The sequence below is a fragment of the Vidua macroura genome, chromosome 7, assembly GCF_024509145.1.
Source record: "Vidua macroura isolate BioBank_ID:100142 chromosome 7, ASM2450914v1, whole genome shotgun sequence".
NCBI lineage: Eukaryota > Metazoa > Chordata > Aves > Passeriformes > Viduidae > Vidua > Vidua macroura.
In genome coordinates, this window is record NC_071577.1 from 16,137,694 (window position 1) to 16,159,992 (window position 22,299).

Consider the following 22,299-nt stretch of genomic DNA (forward strand, 5'->3'; position numbering starts at 1 on the left):
ACTAAAAGACCCTCTTCAAGTGAGCTCTCAATTAAAACAACTCCTCCAAAACTTGCTCTGCATTTTCATTACTTTCTGTATTCAAGACATTGATTGTGAATCCCAGCAAGCAAAAAAAGAAGCAAGGTATCTTCTGTGCTCACATAAAATTCTCTGGATTTTATACTGATATATAACAGTAAGCTGGATTTGTTATTCCCATATGTGTTATTACACCCCACAAACTATTCTGCTTCCACCATTTGTCCTAGAAGCAAATTTGAGAGTTTGCAAGAAAACAAGGGAAGAAGGGATGGTCACTGTGGTTGAGGAGGGAAGTAAATAGAGAAACAGAACAAAAGAATGTACAAATTTTTAAAAACCTGCATTGTTCTTCATTATGTTTTGCTTGCTTTGCAGAACTTCTTACTAGGTCAGTAAATAAAAATACAAGTTGCTTGCTCTGTTACTTGCTTGTAAGAGCAAATGCATAAACTACAGCATCACATTTCCTCTGGTTTGTACCAATGATGTGGTGTACCATATAAAAAAAGTGCTTTTTATAGATAAGAAACACCTGAGAAAGAATCCATTCTATAAAGGCTTTTTCCCAGTTTTCCTGATTTGTCTTTTCAATGTGTGTCTCTCTCTCTCTCTGTTACTTAATGCACTTGCAGAAATTGGTGGTGATTGGAGAGAAGGAAGGGGAGCGAGCCAAGAGGTTTTTAAGGACCAAAAGCTATAACTTCATAAGTGGTGACCTATCTAGTTTCTTAAAATACTTTATTTCAGAGAAGCCATATAAGCAATCTAATAAAACAGGGAAACAAAAGATCTCAGAAATAGTAACTAAGGTGAACTTTCTCTTATGAAATTGTGAATGCGAATTTACAGTCATTAAAATATTAATCTTTGCTTGATTTTAACTTGTTAAAAATATAGAAACAACATGGCTTAAGAACTGGGATACTGACAGTGCATCAAAAATGGAAAACTGATTGAGGCCCCATATGCCACAGCTCATCTTCATGAAAGTAGTTTAGACATCATGATCATCTTCTCAGACCAAAACTCATCACACTTTAGAAACTTCTGGTCACAGTTATGGATTCTAGTGTAAAGATCCTCTAATTCTATATGCGCCGCAGCCCTTTAAACTACAGGCAATTTCAAGAATGCTTCTGGAACCTGGTGCAATTTTTACTAAGACATGACCACTAATAAACACACAAACCAAGTCCCTCCCCTGTAAGCAGCCTCCACCATAACATAAAGCAGCAAAGCATGCAGGTAGCTACACATAAATTTGGCTGTCTGAAGGAGATCTTTACACTGCAATCTCCTCATCAAAAGGTGATACAGTGCTATGGTTGGTAAGTGCTACACTCTACAAGTTCAGCGTATGAGAAAATGAAAAGTGTAGCACAAAAAAAAAGGAAGTTGCAATATACACCCTACGTACCACATATGAAAACAAATTGCTTTAATAATAGTCCGCATAATAAAAATTTGTATTTTATCTAACACTGGACACAAAAATCCTGCCCTTTTCATCAGCTCATTAAAGGGAGACATGTCATTTGACAACATTGAAGAAACCAGTTACATAAACTATACTTTGCTAGATGCACTTTTTAAAAATTGTATTTATGAAAGAGAATAATAAGACCCAGAACTAGCAGTGCTGGTTCCTGCCAAACAATTATTCTATGAGGTTCTCAGAATCCAAACAGAAATAAAAGTATGATTTAGTGAATTATATAAATGTAAAAATAATAAAATTATAACATTAAATTATTGCTGATAATAAAATCAGCACACCTTGAGTTGTCTATTGTAACCATGACCTTATAGTTGGGTATTAGCAGATATTTTCTAGTTATAATTAAACTTTTTTTTAAAACTATGGATCACTGCTGCTGAAGTAACTTTGCAAAGCCTTGGATCATCATCACATCTGGGTTCATCTGCCCAGCAGCTGGAGCAGACACTCACCTGCAGAGGGTGTGGAAGAAACAGCAGGGGGAGTTGGAGAGGTGAAGCCATCAGCAAGGGGCTGAGCTCCTGCAGCAGCAGCAGCAGCATCTGGGGCAGCAGAGGAAGGGGCAGGAGGAGCAGGAGGAGTGGGGGCAGGAGCAGAGGTAGCAGGAAGGGGAGAAGTGCCAGCTGAGCCAGCAGGGGCTAAGTGAAGAGAGGAGGAAGAGGTGAAGTTAATAAGGAGATATGTTAGCAAGGATTAGAGAAAGCCTCTGACTATTCAGTGTTAGCTATTTATTAGCTTCACAGTATTTCAGAATGCACGAGATGAGAAAACAATGGAGCTGTGAAAGAAAGGCTCATTCCTGTGTAGATGGTAAATGAGGGTCAAGCAAATCCATTTCTTTCCAGGTCTGAAGGGAACACAACCCAAAACTTTTCAGTGAAAAATATTACTTTTGAAAGGTGTCTTTGCTTTGTGTAATTTATGCTCCAATTGCTGTGGCTTTTGCAGGTATTTTGCTGCAAGTCAACTACAGGCTCTTCTTCACTGAAAAGGCTGAGCAAAGGAAAAAGAAGTACTGATAACACTTCCTACTTCTGGAAAATCTGGGGTCATTACACTGAGCAAGTATGTCTTTGTGATAATTTAGGCTTGCATTGATATACTCAAGATTTACTCTGTGCCTGCCTCTCATTCAATATAATTTTCTAAAAACACGCTTCTATATATCTGCAGAAACAGCCAATGAAAAAACATTTATTTGCTTAAAAAGTCAAAGGAGAAGTGTCCCTCAGCCCACTAAAAAAGGTGCTGTGTTCTACCTTATCACATGTAGGCAGCCAGGCAAAAAATTCTGATAAACAAATTAATACATAAGAGGAACATTACAGCACATCAGACACTCTCAAAGAAGATACTACTTGATTCAAACTGATATTATCAATAGCAATGAACTCTGGGCTTCCCTTCGAGTTTAGGAAACTGCAAATGCTCAAGGTTAACAATGAGGCAGAAAGAGGAACAAGAAGTTTCAATTTACCTGGATAGACACTAGGAGGGGATGGTGTGGGAACAGCAATGGGAACACCTACACTTCCACTTCCACTGTTCTCTCGACTGCTGCTCCGACTACTTGGGTGGCTTCCTCCACTACTGCCACTGCTGCTGTAAGAAACCAAAGTAACCAGGGTATGAATACACTGCTGTTCATGCTGAAACGTAAGATCCCTCACAGAGCATCTTATGAAATCAGAGAAGTAACAGGGAACATGAGAAAAGAAACAAGGATGATATAATTCTATACAAAGCTGGGCTTTCCTGAAACTCTCCACTTTGACTACAACACAAGAGGTTTTTTTTTTCAGTAAGTAAGCCTTAGTGAACTTGCCCAGAACCATGACAAAGCATGTCATTCTTAACAACCCATTCAGGGTTGTTAAGCTCCTAACAGAGCAAATAGAAACCTTTTTCCTATAACTTTAAAACTTATGGAGTGCTTAGACTTGTGATTTGTATGCTTTCATATAAGACTACTAGAGCCTAAAAGTTGTAAGATAGTAAAATTCTGATTTCTTATCTTTTTAAATTCACTTGTTTAGCCATCCTCAAGTACTTACTATGTTTAAAAAGTAAAGATTTCAAGGAAAGTATTTAGATCTATCACATCTTGAAACTAATTATCCTAGAAAAAAAAACAGTCTTCTGCAGAGCCCCTGGTAGTGGAATTTAGCTTTATTCTATGTTTGAAGTTATCAATAGCCCCAAAACACTATGCCACAATTTCAGCTATTCAATCTATAAACATCAAAGACTGTTCAAAAATGTCAAGTATAGCCATCTAAGCAGCCCTTCAACATGGTAAGTTGTGTACAAAGTCTTCTCCCAGTTTGGTAATCGTTTAGTAAAATAGCATCACGATCTACCTCCTTGAAAGGCTTCACAATCTTAGTAATTAAGTACTCTAACTAAGTGAGATCACTAAAACTGAGGTGAACAGGGGATTAAGTTAATAATCTTAACATGATTCCCTATTCTGGTTTAATTAGTGCTCATTCTCATCACGCCAAGGAGATTCCCAGTCCATAGGATGAGTGAGGGAGCTTCCCAGCAGAGTGAGGTGCAGGGGGCTTTGCTGTTCAGCACAGCAGCTTCTGCCCCCTGAGCAGGCCAGGCCGGTACCTGTAGGTGCGGTTGCGCTGGTTGACCGAGGCCGTTCTGACGGGGCTCTGCTGGGCCGGGGCCATGGTGCGCGTCGGGCTCGGCACGTAATCGTTGGGCACCACCGGGGGCCGCACCGGCTCCAGCGTGCGGTACGGGGAGTGCCGCCTGCACGGCACAAGCACACGCCAGAAGGCAGTTAGGGTAACGCACACAAAACCAGAGATTTCTCACTCTCTGAAGGACAGCCACATACTAACCAGGAATGTGAGCTTTAAAAATGCTTTTTCTATAACTTTGCAGTACCTATTTTGTAGGATGAAGGGGGAAAAAAATTAAGGCTGTTCTTCAGGTACTTCAGTCTTCCTACCAGTAAACTCTGTGTTGCACATCCCATTCTTGTTTTAAAGGTAAGCCATTATCTTGCATTAAAATAAAGCACCATGTTCTGTATGTATATACATAATCACACACCACCAAACAGCATTCATCCCACTTATAACACATTTTCCTAAGGTCAAATCAGGTTCATAAACGTTGCAGGAAAGTACTTTCATAAAGCGAGCACAAATAAGGAATAGTGCTATGTACTCATTTTTCAGTTGTTTAGCACCACCTGCAAAAGCCACAGCTAATGACATTTTACTCAACAGTATGTAATTCTAAGTGCTCTGCACTGAGAAAAGGGTTCCTGTTGGGAAAGGCTGATGATGCCCATGTCTTCTGGCAGCAGCACACTAACATAGAAAGACATGATACATGACATAAGACAGAGGATGCAGACCTCTTGGCCTTTGTGAATGGTTAAAATAAAACCATGAAGCCTCTCCCACTACAGAAAAAGAAAGAATCTTCCCTCTTTTCCCTTCTGTTCACCCACTCAGTAACTGCACTTACCCAATAGTTCCTTTTCCTGACATCGGTGGACTTGGTGGCTTCTGGGTGGGTGGTGTTGTGCGAGGCAGCCCACCCATCTTCATATTCTGGGTGCTGACCTGCATGAAAGAACGGGGAGAAAAACGGCCTTCACTGAGCTCAGGGTCGAGGGGAGAGACACTGAGATGCCTTTAGCAATTAATTCTAAGTAGGGGAAGGTTTAAACAAACAAAAAAAAATTGAGAGGCCATGCGTTTTATGTGCAATTTCCACTCTGCTAGAAGTCAAGAGTTGTGCTCAAAGGACTCTTTATTACATAGTTTTTAGAAATTGTACAAAAAAAGTGAATTTGCCTTCAGGCTATCACATAAATGTTAAATCTCTGAGAATACAGACACTGTACCTAACTTGGCTGAACCTCCCAGTCAACTTTTGAGAAAAAGGCAGTTATTTCACATGGCACTACTGAATGGTAAATTTGCCCTAATATTTTTGAATACTGTTTAAAAATACTAAGGCTTATCTAATAGGCCACAATCTAACGTGATTTATACATATATGAAGAAGTCAAAGTAATCTATAAATATCATCCATTAATGTTTTAATATTTTCACAGATTATAAAACCTTTTAAGGATATTTACTTTAAATATTAGTTACATACATGTAAACATACAGAGAAAGCTATTTTGAGAAAAATACAAAGGTGTATTTTTTCCCCCATTAAATCTGTAGCAATTTCATCTCTGAGAGCTTATTAAAAAATGAACAGGGAGAAAAATATGTAGCAGTGATGTGATATAACTGTGGTTGTCCACTTCCCCTGTGTCAGGTTATACTAAAATACTAATGAAGTAAATTTTGCATAAAATAATTTACTCTAACTTCTTTCAAAAACTCATTTGCATGCCTGACTGACTGATTAATCTAGGAATTGTAAACAATTGTTACCAATGTGCATTTTGCTTCCCTGTAGTCTGCCAGCCACGCAACATTCCCTCAATGCGTGCATCCTTACAGGAATCAGTACACGGTCTGCTTACAAAACAGCTCGGATTTACGACTGCCTGAGCCATTGCTTAGGCACAGAGATACTCAGCAAACCTAAACAAGTGTGCTTACATCCCTCTCTCTGTTCTTCCTGTCATGCTCTATCTCACAGAGTTTCTTCTAAAACATAAATCCTGGCTACTGCCCCCAACTCCATAGAAAAATCAGTAATCAAGGCACTCAAGAGTATTTGCAAACATGGTTGAAGGCAGATTACCCCTTCAAAATTTACTCTAACAACTCACTTAAAACCTTGACAATATTTAGATTTGTGAATTGATAAATATTGACAACAGAGTAAAGAGTATTCTAATCCACTGAAACTTGATTCTCTGGCTCTAAATAATCCCAGTGCTATCACATTTTCAATCTGCAGGGAGGAAAAGAAAACCCAAGCATTGGAAGAGGTATACTGTCAGATTCAAAAACATATGTTTGGATTTGGTTGTGCAAGAGTACTCTGTAATGTCAATTTAAGATAAAATTATGTTGCACGGCATTATAAAGTCCTTTAAGCCAACTCTAAGCAACAAGAAATCTAAAGTTAATTCAAGTGAGGGATGAGATAAGACTGAACTACAACTACTTCAAGGGAAAAGGGAAAGTGTAAAATGAAATACATTTTATTCTATACACGGAACATTTAAGAAATGGCAAAATCTGAATTTTTTTTTAAAGTTGCAGCACCCCCTGTATTTCCTCTTTCATTAAACATGCCTGTTTCACTCACCTATTGGGGTTTTCAAGAAAAAACCCCACAAACAAAAAAAATCTACCTTAATTAAATGCTCACTGAATTGTCACTTGCTGTATGTCTTTTGGATGTCTTTAGATGACAGACCAATCTGTGTGCCCCTGAATAGTCCATTTAGGGGTTCTAACTGGCTACACTATTGTTTCTGACAAGATGATGTAACCACTGGCTATCACTTTACAGTTAATATAAAATTGCATATATTTAATACAAATAATATTATTATTTTATATACAAGGACTTTATATACAAGAACATAATATATTATTTTATATACAAGGATTATTTTATATGCAAGAACAAAAATTAACTTCTAGGCATCCCCAGGGCTATGGCTACATGAAAAGAAATGATGGCTGAGGTGGAGGATGCTGGAACATCACACTGGGTACAGCCAGAGGTGGAGCTAATACTCGCCTCACCAACACAGAGCTCCAGTGACTGCCTGATATTTTCATTAACACTGTAAATATACAGATCCTGGACAAAGGATAGGAAGAAAGCTTTAGAAAATGTGGCCAAAAAAAATATGACCCCTTTTTAGCCCAGGAACTTAGCAAAAAGAAACCATCCTTTTAAAAACTCAGCCTCAAAGATGAAGAATTTTACTGACAGTAGGTTTAGTTTCAGGGTCTTGGAAATTACTTACCAACATTGAAACTGAACTGTTCAGAGAGCAAGTAATTAAAATGTACAAAGTTGTCTTCAAATCTGACAGGACTGATGGCTTTAAGATCAGCTACTCTAAGTTAAACAACCCTGTCCAAGTAACTTCCCCTTTGACTTATTGCCAAATAATCACAGAAGAGAAATTAAAAAGATACAATTATGTCAACAGTTCTGATCAAAATGGACAGATCCTTGGAAATAAAAGCATGCAAGATGCTAAAAAAAAAATCTACAACTGCACCAACTACTACTGAGATTAAAGCACTGTAATATATACATCTGTCTCCTTCTATAATAATTTCTACGGGGGAGGGAAGGAAGGCCATTAATGCCCCCTCTCTTCCAAACTTTATTTTATTGCCTTCTCTATTTTGCACATATGGTTGTAAATACAGTTTCCATACACAAATCCTCACCCACACACATCCCTCTTACAAATATGTAAAATCAGAAGCAACCACCAGAACTCAAGGTCACACTTGCATTCTCTGTCAAGTTTAAAAAAATCATTTTTCTGGAGAAAGCTGGTATTTGCCAGAAGTTGCACTGTTTCAGACATCATTTCCCCTGGTTCTGCACAGCTGGAACTACCCAGATGTAGCTGATTTAACGAGGGTGAAAGCAGAGGAATGCATCTGTCTGATGCTGGTTTGTTTGACTGCAGGACCCCACAGGCTGCAGCTGATTTCTAGTTTAAATCTTGCAAATGATTTTAAGAAAATGCATAGCAAAAGAGAGCCTGCAACCAGAAAGATAAAGGAGTATCTGTCTGTGCCTTTGCTCACAACTGCACAGTTAACCAGCCAACCACTGTGTTTAGAACAGAAAAAAAAAAAATAAAGAGAGGCAGTAATGACTTGGGCACAAAGCTCAGGAAAAAACCACAGCTGACTGATGTAAAAGCAGGAAGACAACCCTGTACACGGACAATAGGGCACAGGGTCTGTGCCTAATGCATGCAGGGATTTTTCAAAATGTTTTTTTTTCCTCTTTAACAGAAGAAAAAAAAATATTACCAACAGAAGTTGTGGAACACCAAGATATCTTGGTTAAGTTTTTTTTTAACTGGATACCTTGCAGAAGCTTTTAATAGATGAATTAGCAAGCACATGCACCACAGAAAAATTTGGTGTACTGACAAACTTTGTCAGTACTGGAGCAGGAATTAGAAGTTTTGCTGAGGAAGAAACTACAGAAACTACCTCAAAAGCAGATCCTTGGTAAATAAGATGTCCTAGAAAATGCTCTGGGATCCCGCCCCACAGTAACAGCTATAAAATGAACTGTAAAGAAATGGATGCCTATGGACCGTTCTGTTTCAAAAGGGTGCAATAGTACTTTATCCAATATTTTCTATTATTGAGCTACAGTTTTAGAAAGGTGCCATCTGATGACTTCAAGGCACAGTATGGCTCTGACTAGAGCACTCAAAAACTACCCTCTTAAGTTTAATTTTTTTAATAATTAAGACTTAATTGGCCAATTTCTATTTTTAGCAACTAGTTTTTCATAGATTCCAATGATTAAAACACCATCTTATGGTCCTACATATGACTAAGTTTCCTTCATACTTACATTTTTATCAGCATTTAACATACTGAATTTCTTTAGCACTCCACTGCATCAAGAATTTGTACTGAAATAAATCAGTGAAAACTGATAAATTATGCTGTTCATTCAGTTTAATTCTTGGGAATATTTTCACAAGCAAAAAAAAAAAAAAATCAGGAAGTGCAGAAATACATAGTTGGTGAGGTTTGAGAGCTGGTCAAGAGACTGCAAAACTATTTGCATCAATGCCCTGTACTTATACAGATGTGAGGCACTTACCTGCAAGAAAGCAAGCAAGGTGGGCTTTTTGGGGGGGGGTTGGATTATTTTTGGTTGGTTGTTTTTTTTCCCCCAAAACCCTGAATACCAGATATTCAACACAATCAAACCTCAGGAGGAGCTACTTCTAAAGCTGGACATAGAAATTTTTGTGTGGTGCTTTACATTCACACTGTGTTTTCTAGAACTCTCAGGATGTCAAAAGGCAAAATGTTTTGCCCAAAACCTAGCAAGAAAAAACATCCCGTCAGTGATGTTTCATGGATTATATTCAGAACCTTCAGGCAGTTCCTCGACGTTCTTGAGCAATTTTATATCCAATTACAGGAAAAAACACCCCAAGGCTGAATGAAAACTCCCTTCTATGCCTTGCTTCACCTTGTTAACGCTACAGAGATGATGAATAAATTTTTGGCCCATCATCTGCTACCTCAAAGTAAATTTGTTTTCAGGCTGTGCTCAGCCACTCAAATACTCACTGTACATGTCTAATCAAACCACTTGCTTGTCAGCTCATTAACCAATTTATATGAAAGTGAAATGTATACATTTCAGCCCTGTTTTGGCAAATGGTCATTTGAAGTAGAAGCTTCAAGCAAGTGAGCTTACTTGTTCTTACCACATCTACCCATGAAAAGTAATTGAAGAACCAAGTCTGGGGAATACAAAAAGGTTTAAACAATGTCATTTTCAATTGGTTTTCCTCTGCCTTGTAACTGAAATTTTCTTCAAAATCTGTTTAAAATTTAAGTAAGTCAGACACAAATCCAATGCTACAGTCAGTCAGTTTAATACTATAGCTGTTAGGTAAGACTAAAGGTTTTTTGCAGCCACAAAAAAGAAATACAGTCTAAACACTTCCTATCCAATCACTTTTAAGTGAAGTAAAAAACCCATTCACATATAACTGGGGTTACTAACTGCTTTTCAGTCTTCTTTCAGCTTGATGCACAAGGACTACAGTGAGACAAAAATAACTCAGGTCTACTGAGAGATGTTGCACAGCTTTTTGCCTTTTTTTGTTTTCTCTTTAAAACCTTCATGTTTTGTCAATGAGAAGCTGACTGACATGTTTGATTCCTCAAATAAAATTTCTGACTGGGTTCACTCTAGCAAATAAAGAAATGGTGTTATAACAAAAAATGTTTTCATTGCAAACCTATAAACAGAAAAAACATTTACTACGAAAAGCTGTAGAAATTCTTACTGCCACTGCAGATAATGCACAGATATGTCAGTTCACATACAATGTATAATTACACAATTTAAAAACTTTTCTTAGGATAGTCATTATTTGTTTACAAACTGCAACTGCAGAGAGCAACAAAGAAAACTGAGCTTTCAAATTGTTTTCTAAGAACACTGAGAAAACCATCATCCAATATTAGTGTGTCCAGAGTAAGACACAATCAGCATCAAAAGTACCCATGTTATGTAAACAGACAGTAAAAAAACAGGGAGGAGATATATTTTGCCATTCTCAAATTAAAAGCATATAAACATTGAGTTGAAATACTGTACACCTCACACACCTTTGTAAAAAATAAATTTCAAATGACACGTGAGAATTCTCTCATAAATTAAAAGTTTTTCATTGTTATCAGACATACTACATACACCTAAATACCTGACTAAAAGTACCATCTGTCCAATTTCACAGGGACATCATGGAGATATCTACAGAAATACTTGGTTTTACAGGCAATCTCAGGAATTTGCAGGATTTTCTTTTAGCTTTTTCCAAGCATAGAAAATACTTTTAAAAATTTCACATCAACTTGGAATTTCCTTTAATTAATATACTCATTCTACATATTGGCATTCTATGTTCTAAAATACAGTTCCCTCATTACAATGGTGGCACCTGCTGCTAAAAATCTTCCAGTCCCTCTTTTCCCAAACCAGCTGCACTTCAAGGAGGAGGATATCATCATATTCAATAAAGGTTATAACCTATCTATTAATTAATGTACTATGAACTCCACCATAATATCATGTAACTTCATTTAACTGCTTGTCTAATTGATTTGATGCTTTTTATTGCTGCTGCAGCAACCAAGACTACTAACATTTAAAGAATTTTACATACTTCAGCCTGAGTTCTTTGATGCACTATTCATTTAATAATCAACTAAATAAATCACTAATCTTGCTGTTTAGCAGTTATTAAGTATTTTACACAATTATGAAATTTCTGGAAGTTCCCATAGATGAGTACCTCTGAGTATTTAAGCACTGCTTTTAATTAATTTAAACATTAAGAATACTGCAACTTTAAAAAATAATATACAGATTTGAATTTGTTACACACCTTTGGAGCCCATTATCTGAGCCATCTCACACTGAACCATTAATCCCAATCAAACTGTAACTGACACCGTATATAGGATAAAAAGAATATTACACAGGGGGAGGCTCATATTCAGCTGCTATCTAAGTCCATATATATTTTTCTCTACACAAGGCTAGCACAACATTCATCCCTCATAAATTATCTGCTAGATATGCTGAGGGCAGCTAATATTTTACCACAAAGCTTTTAAAATTAACTGTGTTAACTTCCTTTCATATACACATCAATTTATATCACAAAATGCTTATCCACAATGAGTTACTCAACAGAAGCTCTGTGACACAGAAGGGAGAGCGGGTGTTGTTTTAAACAATCTGTAGCATTGATGCCAATCATCTCCCCGTGTGTAATAATCTCAGAAGAAGAATGGAAATCCAGCCCTGGGGTTTCTTACCTTAAATCTAAGCAACCACTTAATGCATAAATGGAGCAAATAAAAGAGGTAAGGAAAAAAAGCATTGAAAGGTTAGTTGGAACTTCAGGATATGAAGAGAAAGGAAAAAGAAAGAAAAAAGTTAAGCATTCAGCATTAACAAAATAATGTATCAGTAGATCACAGAAAGAGTGGTTAAAGCAGAATGTCATGAACAAAAGATCTTCAAGCTGAAACTTTTAATAAACATTGACCACACAGCCTTTAAATTATTACTTTAAAATTAACATTCAAATGTTTGTACACTGTTTACTCAAGTTCTTACAGTGCTAACAAAAAGGCAGCTTCTTTCAAAATGTATCATGAGATCTAGATGGATTAACTTCAGAGATTAATTTACTGGAGCTGTCAAAGCCTTATTTGAGCCTTAACAGTGAGTCTGAGCTCATTTAAATTGTTTACATGCATTAGCACATTTACAAGTAGCTGAAATGGAAGCTTCTAACATATTAAGCTAATGCATGTTCTTTTATAGAGAATGCTGTTAGTTAACTTGATGCCATGAGAACTCTCTTGAACAAAGATCAAGAGCAAATCATTCCACCTTGTAAGAAGTACAGCACTCTTTATGGATACTGTACCACATATCCACATTTCCTAAAGTATAAATTAAGATAATTAATCAACAGCAAAATCTTACTTTAAAGCCTAAGTGCAAGCTTTTTGACACCAAGTTCTGCATCTTACTGGCACAATATCATACATCTTTCTCCATAGTAATTTCTTTTAAAATTACTTGTCTTTCCCTTTGAATGATCTGCTTTTAGTTCAGTTTATCTAACTGTATAATTAAATTTGCTACACTTTCTGCAGCACTGAACAGTAAATATTCAGGTAAATATTTAAATATTCAAATAAATAATTATTTAAATATTTGGATAAATAGTAGAGCATCCAGAGTGACTGATTTGTTCCATCAATTTAGGAGAGACCCTGCTCCACTAAAAAGAAACATAATCTGATTTACTAGAAAATCTCCTGTCTTAGTTTAATGTTCTGTGGATCAATTAACCAATATGGCCACTGCCTCATAGAGCTATACTGGAAAACCAGGTCCCCCTCTACTGTGGTCAGTTACACTGGAAGGTCCCTCTGCAGAGACCTCAGCAGCACTGCTTGATAACTACAATGCCTAAATACACACCTTTCTGAAGGGAGCACTTTTTTTTTTTCCCATTCTCTTGACTAAAGAACTCTTTGGCGGGAACAACAGGTTGAAGACTTTGTAACTTGGGGAAACATTTGAAAAAAATTGAAAGCAAGTCTCTTTCACACAAAAGATTCTTCAGATTTTTGCAGCATTGTAGCTTCAGGGAGGGAAGATGAGGAGGGACTGCTGGGACGATACAGAGGCACTTGACTTCTCACACATCTATTTAGAAACCATACTATAGAGCAACCCTTCCTGAACATTGTCTCCACTATGCTTCAAATTTCTGAATGGAAGGAAGAAGATGCTTAAGGGCATGTACCACTTCTCTCAGCATGGCATACTGAAATTCTTGGCCAAGAATCCTCCCTTTTATTCCTGTATTATTCTGTCCAGCTTGCCATCTTTCTCAGGGGTTGCAATGAATATCTGTTGCATCAGCATTTTGCCCGGCCTGAAAAGATGTAATTCCAGGTCCAGCTAGTGGAGCAGAAGCCCTTCAGCAGAAAAAGGACAAAGAATGCCAACTGAGGAATCCTGATGCTAACTGGAACTTCAAAGCTGTTTATGCAATAACTCCTTCTGAATGCTCACTTGCAGGGAAAAGTATCACAGCTCAAACAATAAGAGCTATATACATAAAAATTTAAAGCTTCTACATATTTCATTTTTTTCTCTCTGTTCTAGAGACAGAGATCTAATAAACTAATCTGGAGTTAATCAAGCAGAAGAAAAACAGGTTCATAAGCACAACTGGCCACCTCCTCCCCCATCAGTAAGAGAGCTGTTCTTTCTTCTGCCCTAAACAGAGGATTAACCTAACTGGAAGACATTTACAATCTTAAGGATAGCATGACTTCAAGTTCTCTGATTATTGTTTCACAAGTACACAATATTTCTTCATTTTCTAGATAAACATAGTACGTGGTAAATATAATTTAAGTCTATCACAAACACACTCCATTTATCATCCATTTGATGAACTATGTTTTTTCAGAAGAGCGTAATTCATTGCATTTTAGTATGACTGCCACATTGAGGTAAGTGAGATACCAATTATAATGATTTAGAGCCAGTGCTAAATAAGATTGTGCTGCAGAGCAATTAAAAACTATTCTTTAATGAGTTCTAAAATGATCTCCCTAAAACAAAAAGTGATTATTAAAATATTAGCAACAGCAATCCTACAGGTTAATATGCTCCATCCATACCCACAAGGAGATCTGCTGACCTGCATAAATTCAAAATTGGTAGCAGATTTTAACACACGACTGGTAATAATTTCCTGGTCAAAACTGTAGTTATTTAAGTTTGGTATGCTTTTTCATTTGTCTTTTTAAAAATCTGTTCAGAGGTTGATTTTTTGGGTAAGAAATGGGAGGAAGGAGACTTTCCAGTTAACAAACAGGATGTTGATAAGACCTTAGATAAAATTGCTTGGGAAAGATACTTAAACTGCTCAGAATTTGAATTTTAAAAGTTAGGTTAAACAACCTATTGCCATTCAAATGGCCATCCAAGCAGACAAATCAAACAGGACAACAGAGATATCCAGTTATAAGTCAAGCAAAAGAAATTCTGGTGTACTTTGACTGGAAGAAGCATTTTACCTTATTACTACTTAGCAGGTTTACAGATTTGTTAGTTTGCCTTGTAAAAATGACGGCACTTTGTGCTATTTACCTTTCATTTCCTGGAACTTTAACAGTGTCAGTGTTCTCATTTCTGTACTTGTTTTCCTGGCAGCACAAGTTAACAATGAGCTCACAGTTGCTAAGGCTGTGCTTATATTGAGGATGTGCTTTTAAAAATGCGTATCTAACCTCACACGTGATATTACTGCTGCTGTGTACATTGATCTAACAGCCACCAGTTGTGTCTCAGTCTGATCTCTGCCCTGTAATTCCTTCTTTTTTCCTTTATTTGAAAGGGAAAACCAGCTGGCTTTAAACTTGGCAGTAACATTCCCATTCCAAAACCCCATATGGCACGAAAGTTGTAGAAAGCTCCCTTTAACAAAGCACATCACTGGGTTTGTGTATAACTGACCCTGGCAGAAAGAAGAAAAGGGAGCTGATAACATTTCTAATGCAAACCCTTCCTTTACATGAGCATCAAAGTAAACCAGTGGCAATTACAGCTGGATCACACTCTGTGGTGCTAATTCAGGCAGAAAAGTGATGATCATTAGCCCTTCAGTCCCCATGTATATCCCTGGCAACTGACCCAAACAATAATAGCAGCATCACACAAGCTGATATTCAGAAGCATTTTAGAAGGTGAGACTCACAGTCCCAACCAGAAATCAGATTCAGTGAGTTTGCAACATTTAGAAACACTGGGACAAGAGAAGGGGAAGGGACAACTGGAAATCAGACAGGACTCCTCTCATGTTTATAGACACATTGTCCAGGCAAGGAGAAACTGGTATATTACCATGAAAAGCATCAGGTTATTTTGAAAATATACAAAGACAATGAATTTGCAGTTTGGCTGTTTTAACAATATCACCTACCTTCACTCCATGTCCAATATCATCTAGAATTGTATAATCAATAGGTTTCCTGATGTAGCGAACTGGTCGCTCCAAGTTAGCTGGTGCAATGATTTTGTGAGTTCTTGAGGTGTTTTTGTTTGTAGTCAAGATACCAATTTCTCTTCTAGCAACTTTCTCTTTGTGAATGTCCACCGTCTACAAAAGACGCAGTGTATTTACTAACAGTGGTATGCATTGGAATACAGAGTCAGTATAAAAAAAAAATAAATCAGTTCTAATGTTTCGAAGATCTCCATCCTGTACTAAACAGATCACTACATAAACTTGATTACAACATCTTTCTTCAACTCACTGCTGAATTTGCCACCTCTAAAGCCACACTAATAGCTGGGGGTTCTTTGGGTTTTTTGTTACCCTCACTCTTTCAATTTCAAAAAATTCCTTCTCTTTTCTATTCTTAGTAATTCGTATCAATTTACTGACACTGTTTTATAAGATTCCTTCACTTATCCTTTTTTATTTTACAACTGCTCTCTAAGCTTCTCTTTGACATAAGCTTCAACTAGATGAAGGGTAAGGGTGCCTTCCCAAACCTTAATTTTAAGACCTGAAAAACAAACCATGAGCAGGTTTTCTTGCACTGCAAAAGTTTGCTAAATGAGGACTGATAATCCTACAATAGAATTAAATTTCGCTTATACAAATCAAGAAAGTATTTTGGTTGTTACAACTCACTCATCACAAAGCAATGATTAAATTTTAGAATATGTTCCATACTAATGTATACACAATAAATCCAGAGGTTAAGCCCATTGCCTTCCCTTTGGACGCCCAGGGCCAACTTTATACACTAAAATCAGTACCACGGGAGAATCTTTGGTTTAAGACAAAGTCCTGCTGAAGATTCATTGCCAAAAAACAGGTATGTGAATCTTGTTAGGTAACAAGAGTAAAAAAATGCTACCAAAAAGTCCACTTATCTCTTCCAGGAAAATATAATCTGTTAAATCATGGGCGATAGAGTTCCTTGCCTTACTTAAACCAAAAATAATTGCTTGTTCACAAAGCAGCTTTCACTATAGGAAATTTGCTAAACTGTGAACAAAGGTTTTAGCTACAGGATAAAAAACAGAAGTAAAAACAGCCAGAACCACCACCATAAGGATTTCTAAACACCCAGAGATTTCTTGTACCACTTCAGTGATCATGAATGGCACCAGAAACACTTTTCACAGTTTTGAACCAGGCTTTGTACTAACTGGGGAACAGATACAAATGAGAGCTCATTCTCATAACACACATTTTTTTTGTCTATTTTATTTTTCTGTGGGTAGGCACTGGGGCAGTGGGGTTGGCTACACTCTTTTACCCTGCTGTTTGTGCTACTGATACCAAAATAAGCTAATGGAACCTGTGCTACCTTGAACAATCATCACAACCTTTAAAATAACAAAAAATTCTAGAAACCTAAACCAATCCCCAAGCTACTTCCAAGTTGTTTCTTTGCATTATTTCCAGGGAAGGACTTCCAGAAATACCTGGGGCATTACATGTGAGCTTACAATACTATCATCAAGATTGCCTAGTATTTCCCAGCAACATATTTTCAAGATTTTGTAACTTTGCTAAAATTAGGCATTGACTACAGCTTTGTTACGTACATTCTGCCACTCTTGTTCTACCTGCCTAGAACTGTAAGATTTCCACTAAAGGTGCATAGTTATTTCTTAAAATAAAGCTGCAGAAAAATAGATTTTAAGGTCAAAATGTATTGGCAAATCTGTCTTTGGAAAGCTCGAGTTTGTTGAGCAATGAATTTAATAGGGGTAGTTAAACTATCTGGGACAGCCACACAAAAACCCACCCAGATTTGGCCAATATATAAATTCTGCAGAAATTCACAGCTCACACAAGTGTTACAGAAACACATGTATTTCTGCAGCTACTTAACAACTAAGCCACTCTCCAATGAATTTGCCAGGGTCCTTTCTGAAGCTCCCCAAGATGATCAGGACTGTACACCAACCCCCAACACAGCAGTGCAGGGCAGACCTTCACAGCTCTTGCAGTGCTATATTTATGGTACAAGCAAAAGTGCAAACAGAGCACAACAACATTTTCCAGGCCAGAGAACCTAAAGTACACCATTCTGCATCAGGGTAAGATGTAATATTTCATCTTCCATCTCAGGTTTTTATCCCTTCTCTGTGCTAGACCTTTGCTTTTGCAGCATAGGGAATAGGAGCACACATTCTGGAAAAGATGGTCTACAGACTCCTCATCCCACCAGTCAGAGGGCACATACTATCTTAAGAAGCTGAAGATAGGCAACAACTTGGGAGGACAGTGTCATGACTGAATTCATCAGTGGTGTATCAATCTCTACTGCAGACTTTATCTGTGGTCTAGACATGTCACTGGAGAACTGCAGAGACATGACTTTTGTATGTTCTTTGTCTCACAGGCCCCCGATACCATTTGCTAGAATGTTAGAAAACTTCAGCTGCAATAGCAGCTGCACTTCAGGATGTACTGGAACATCAAAATATTATGGGTCTGAATCTGGTCCTTCAAAACCATTTTCATGCCTTGGATATTGCACTCAGAGCCTTAATTTCAATCCAGAAATCGAAAAGAAAGTTATTAGTGCAGGATTGGGAAGATGATTTCTCACTTTGTATTTCAAGTGCTAGAACCCTGCAACTTTGAATATGTTCTTTCAGTACTTTCTGATGTAATTATCTACTAATACAATGCCATACAGACATTTAATGCTCATGTTACTGCAGCAATGGTATCATGGCACTGTGCAAAGCTGTTTCTGTGAATGAAGAGTGGGTTTTCAATAGGAGCCAAGGGTACAACCAGCTTCCTTAAGGACTATGGTAATCATGAAGCATGACTACAGTAACAAACAATGGAGTGCATAAAACCTAATTAAAACCTGAAGCTCATCTGGTGGGATTTCCCTTGTATTATGATTCAGAACATCTCTTCTAACTTGAATAGCTACAGAATGACTAAATGTACACAAACTGCACCTAATTCTGGTCCACACACCTTAAATGGTATTGAAAAGCATTATGCTGGCAGTTTTCCAAACATTTCATTTTCTTGTTTAGTAGACTATGGAAGTCATGAGATCCTAATACACCCATAAAATAGCACAAAGGAACACTGCAGTATTCCATTAGTAGAGGAGGTAACAAAGATTAACCTGCTACTAAAGAAAATGAAAACATTTATCCTCAACACACAGGTAATTATTACCTTCAGTCCTAACATAAATCCCTTATCAAGACAGGAGACTGCACCAAAATGTTTATTTGTCAGTTTAGAAAGGTCTAATGAGAAATTTTTGGGTTTCAGCTGGACTAACAAAACACCTCGATTGAAAACTGCTAGGAAAAGCAGATGGGATACATTGTGCTCTTTTACAACTTAAACCCCTGTTTTCTAACAAGAAATTTTGGATGCCTGACAGCATTATTATGCTTTTAAAAATTTGTTTCACATATCTCCATTAGCTTTGGCAAAAGCTTTTATGTGACAGATTGTTAGAGGTTAGGTTCACTACTATCAGATTTTAATATGCTTTCCAAGATCCCTGCAATAGCCAAGGGAGAGCTCTAAGTATAATAAGTAGTAGCTATAATAAGTATGAACCACCACATTTTTTTCTGTTGGGAATTTTCTGGCCATTTTGAAACATCAGGTTTTCATACTGAATTCAAAAAAGCCAGTCTCAAGCTCTGCAAATATTAAAACAAACAAATAAAAAAAAAGAAATAATTTCTGGGAAAGTCAACACTACTTACAAGTTCACTTAAAAGTCACTGAACTCATGAATTTTGAGAAATATTCTCTTCCACCGGTAAACAAAATTTCTCAAAGTATTAAGTTAGCATTTACCTAACTCAAGTTAGTTTTGGCTGGGATATAATTAATTTTCTTCACAGTATGGGGCAGCATTTTGGATTTGAGCTGTAAACAGAGCTGATAACTGCAGGATGTTTTAGTTACTGCTGATCAGCAACTCGCAGAGTCAAGGCCTTTTCTGCTCCCCATCCTACCCACCACCGGGTAGCCTGGGGTGCACAGGAAGGTGGGAAGGGACACAGCTGGGACAGCTGGCCCTGCTGACCCAGGGGATGATGCTCCACACGGCCTCATGGTCAGCAGCCCCAGGCTGGGGGAGCCTGGCTGGGCACTGCTGCCTGGGGACTGCCTGGGCAGCCCCCGGCTGCTGCTGCTGAGCAACTGCTTTCATTGGCAGCCTTTCTTCTTGGGTTTGATTTCTCTCTTAAATATTAATTTTCTATATTATTATTATCACCAGCATCATTGAAGAGATATGGACGTATCTCAACCCACAAGTTTTCTCACTTTTAGTCCTCCGATTTTCTACCCATAGCCTGGTAGGGAGGAGTGAGTGAGCAGCCATGTGGTGCTTAGTTGCCAGCTGAGGTTAAACCACAACCACAAGCATTTGAAAGTCTGAATTACAGTGAAATTTCAGAGATGAGAGTCTCCAGAAGCCTTAATTTCTTCTTCTTCTCAAACCATTCTAATTTAAATTTATAAATTGTCAGTCTGGTAGTCTAGGCTTTTAAAAGTCAGTTTCAAAAATCTTAGAAGAAAATATTGCTTAATTACAGTATTGATGGACTTTTATTTTTTATTAATCTTATTAATTTGACAAAATTCAAACTAATTGTAAATTACCTTGAAAACTGGATTATTACTTTAAAATTAGCAACTGCCTAATTGCTAGAATGTTAGAAATGTGACATTAATTGTCTCAAGTTGCATGCAATTAATACACAAAAAAAAAAGATATCATAATGCTACAAAAATACTGAAAAGCTACTTGTTCCATAAACAGGTAACTTGCCCTGTGCAAAATTGGCCTCGCATCACCATTTTTAAAGTGTTTTGGTATTTTTGTGCCTTGCAGGAATAAGACAACTGAGAAAGGTCGCAAACCTTTACTGACTTTTCAGTGGAAAGTCCAAGTGAACTTCTCTGCAGTGAGCAGCTCGCAGATGTTGCATAGCTCAGCTAAGCAGCAGCTGCTGCCTGCAGAGAATGCAAGGCTGCAGTCTATTCAGTGCCTGCTCTCACAGCCAAGAGCGTGGCAGTCAGTTCTGTAAGGGGAGGATGCAGCAGACCTCCCCACAACACAGTGCCACTGGAGAAAACTCATCACTACCACTCATCTTTGTGATAACGTGCTTGTTCATACAATTAGCAGCAGAGTTTTAAAAATGTCCTTGCTAAACCTGAAAAAAACATTTCTCATCATACAAATATTAAAACCTGAAAATCTGCCAGATTAATTTAAAGAATTTGGACATTAGTAGCATTTCACAGTGACTGCTAACTTGAAAGCTGCAAGATAATTTTTAACAAGTATAAATATTTGTACATAATATCTGTATTTAAGATTTAAATTCATAGTCAAATATGAAACACTGTGTATAGTCTAGTTCTGGACAAGGTTCAAGAAGGCAAGTAAGAATAGATTCATCAGCTTTCAAACCAAACCAGTGATTCTTATTTTTAAACCAATAGGATTTAATCACTTGCATAAAAATAGTTTCAATAGTAACAATTTCCTTATTCACAACATATATACAACTTGAAAAAGCACAAATGATTATCAGCTTCCTTTTCAGCTCTTTGATTAGGTTGGCATTTAGAAGGAAACACAGAAAGGGATTTAAATTGGCGTTCTACCAATGAACAGAGAACCAGAGTATTTTATCTTACAAAGTTAATCACACCTCTCCCAGTCTGAGCTACTTGTACAAAACGAGCACTTTGGGAAAAATTTTCATACCAAGTGCCAAATGATTCTGCTCCCTTCTTTGGAGCATATGTGGAATCCCAAATGAGAATTAAAAGCAGGATTCCATCGAGATATCACAATTTGCATATACTGTTTTCTAAACTTAAATACCAAGACCTACTGACTAAAGCATTACTGTAAAAATTAACTTACCATCTGTAATTACCAACCTGTTTTCTGTTCTATGTCACTGACTTCATTTCAAGTCAGTCTGACTGAAATCCTAATTTGGCAGTGAGGTATTACACCACAATGCATTTTCAGTACTGTTAGAAAAAGCTCACTAAACTTTACACCCAACATAAACACCAAGGAAACCTTCTGCAGATTAGGCTAATTTCAGGAGAAGTATAACCAAATTTCTTGAAAATAAATTATTTATTTACAGAGAAACTATGCAAATTAATTTTTTAAAGAAAAATTACCCTGGAAATTAAGACAGATAACACACTAATCTACAGCCTTGGTATTATGGGAGAAAGCCATTTCCAAATGCATTAACTCAACTTAATCAAGTTCCTTAGATCAATACACTTCATGTATGAAATATCCAAAATTTAAATATTGTCTGCTCCTCTGATATTATTTCTTCCATAAAAATTTGGGGAGCATCCTACATACAGACACAGGTTCAAAAAACCTGAAACAAACCACACAAACAATCTCCCCAGACAAACTAAATTTTCGATTTTACAGCGGTATTTTAAAAAAGAACCATCA

General features: G+C 37.2%; 1 protein-coding gene across 19 annotated transcripts in view; it reads right to left on the minus strand.

The window, feature by feature from the left end:
- Positions 1–22,299, minus strand: part of ABI2 (abl interactor 2) — a 65,034-nt gene that overhangs the window by 15,233 nt on the left and 27,502 nt on the right. For 3 of the 19 annotated variants that reach the window (XM_053983131.1, XM_053983128.1, XM_053983140.1), the window contains exons 3-8: positions 15,747–15,923; positions 12,043–12,060; positions 5,015–5,112; positions 4,139–4,285; positions 3,000–3,124; positions 1,975–2,160 (exon numbers count right to left, since the gene is read on the minus strand). In XM_053983131.1, the coding sequence (XP_053839106.1) occupies positions 1,975–2,160; positions 3,000–3,124; positions 4,139–4,285; positions 5,015–5,112; positions 12,043–12,060; positions 15,747–15,923 (751 nt within the window). The remainder of the gene's footprint in view (positions 1–1,974; positions 2,161–2,999; positions 3,125–4,138; positions 4,286–5,014; positions 5,113–12,042; positions 12,061–15,746; positions 15,924–22,299) is intronic. The other 16 variants (XM_053983132.1, XM_053983129.1, XM_053983133.1 and 13 more) reach the window with 9 other exon arrangements.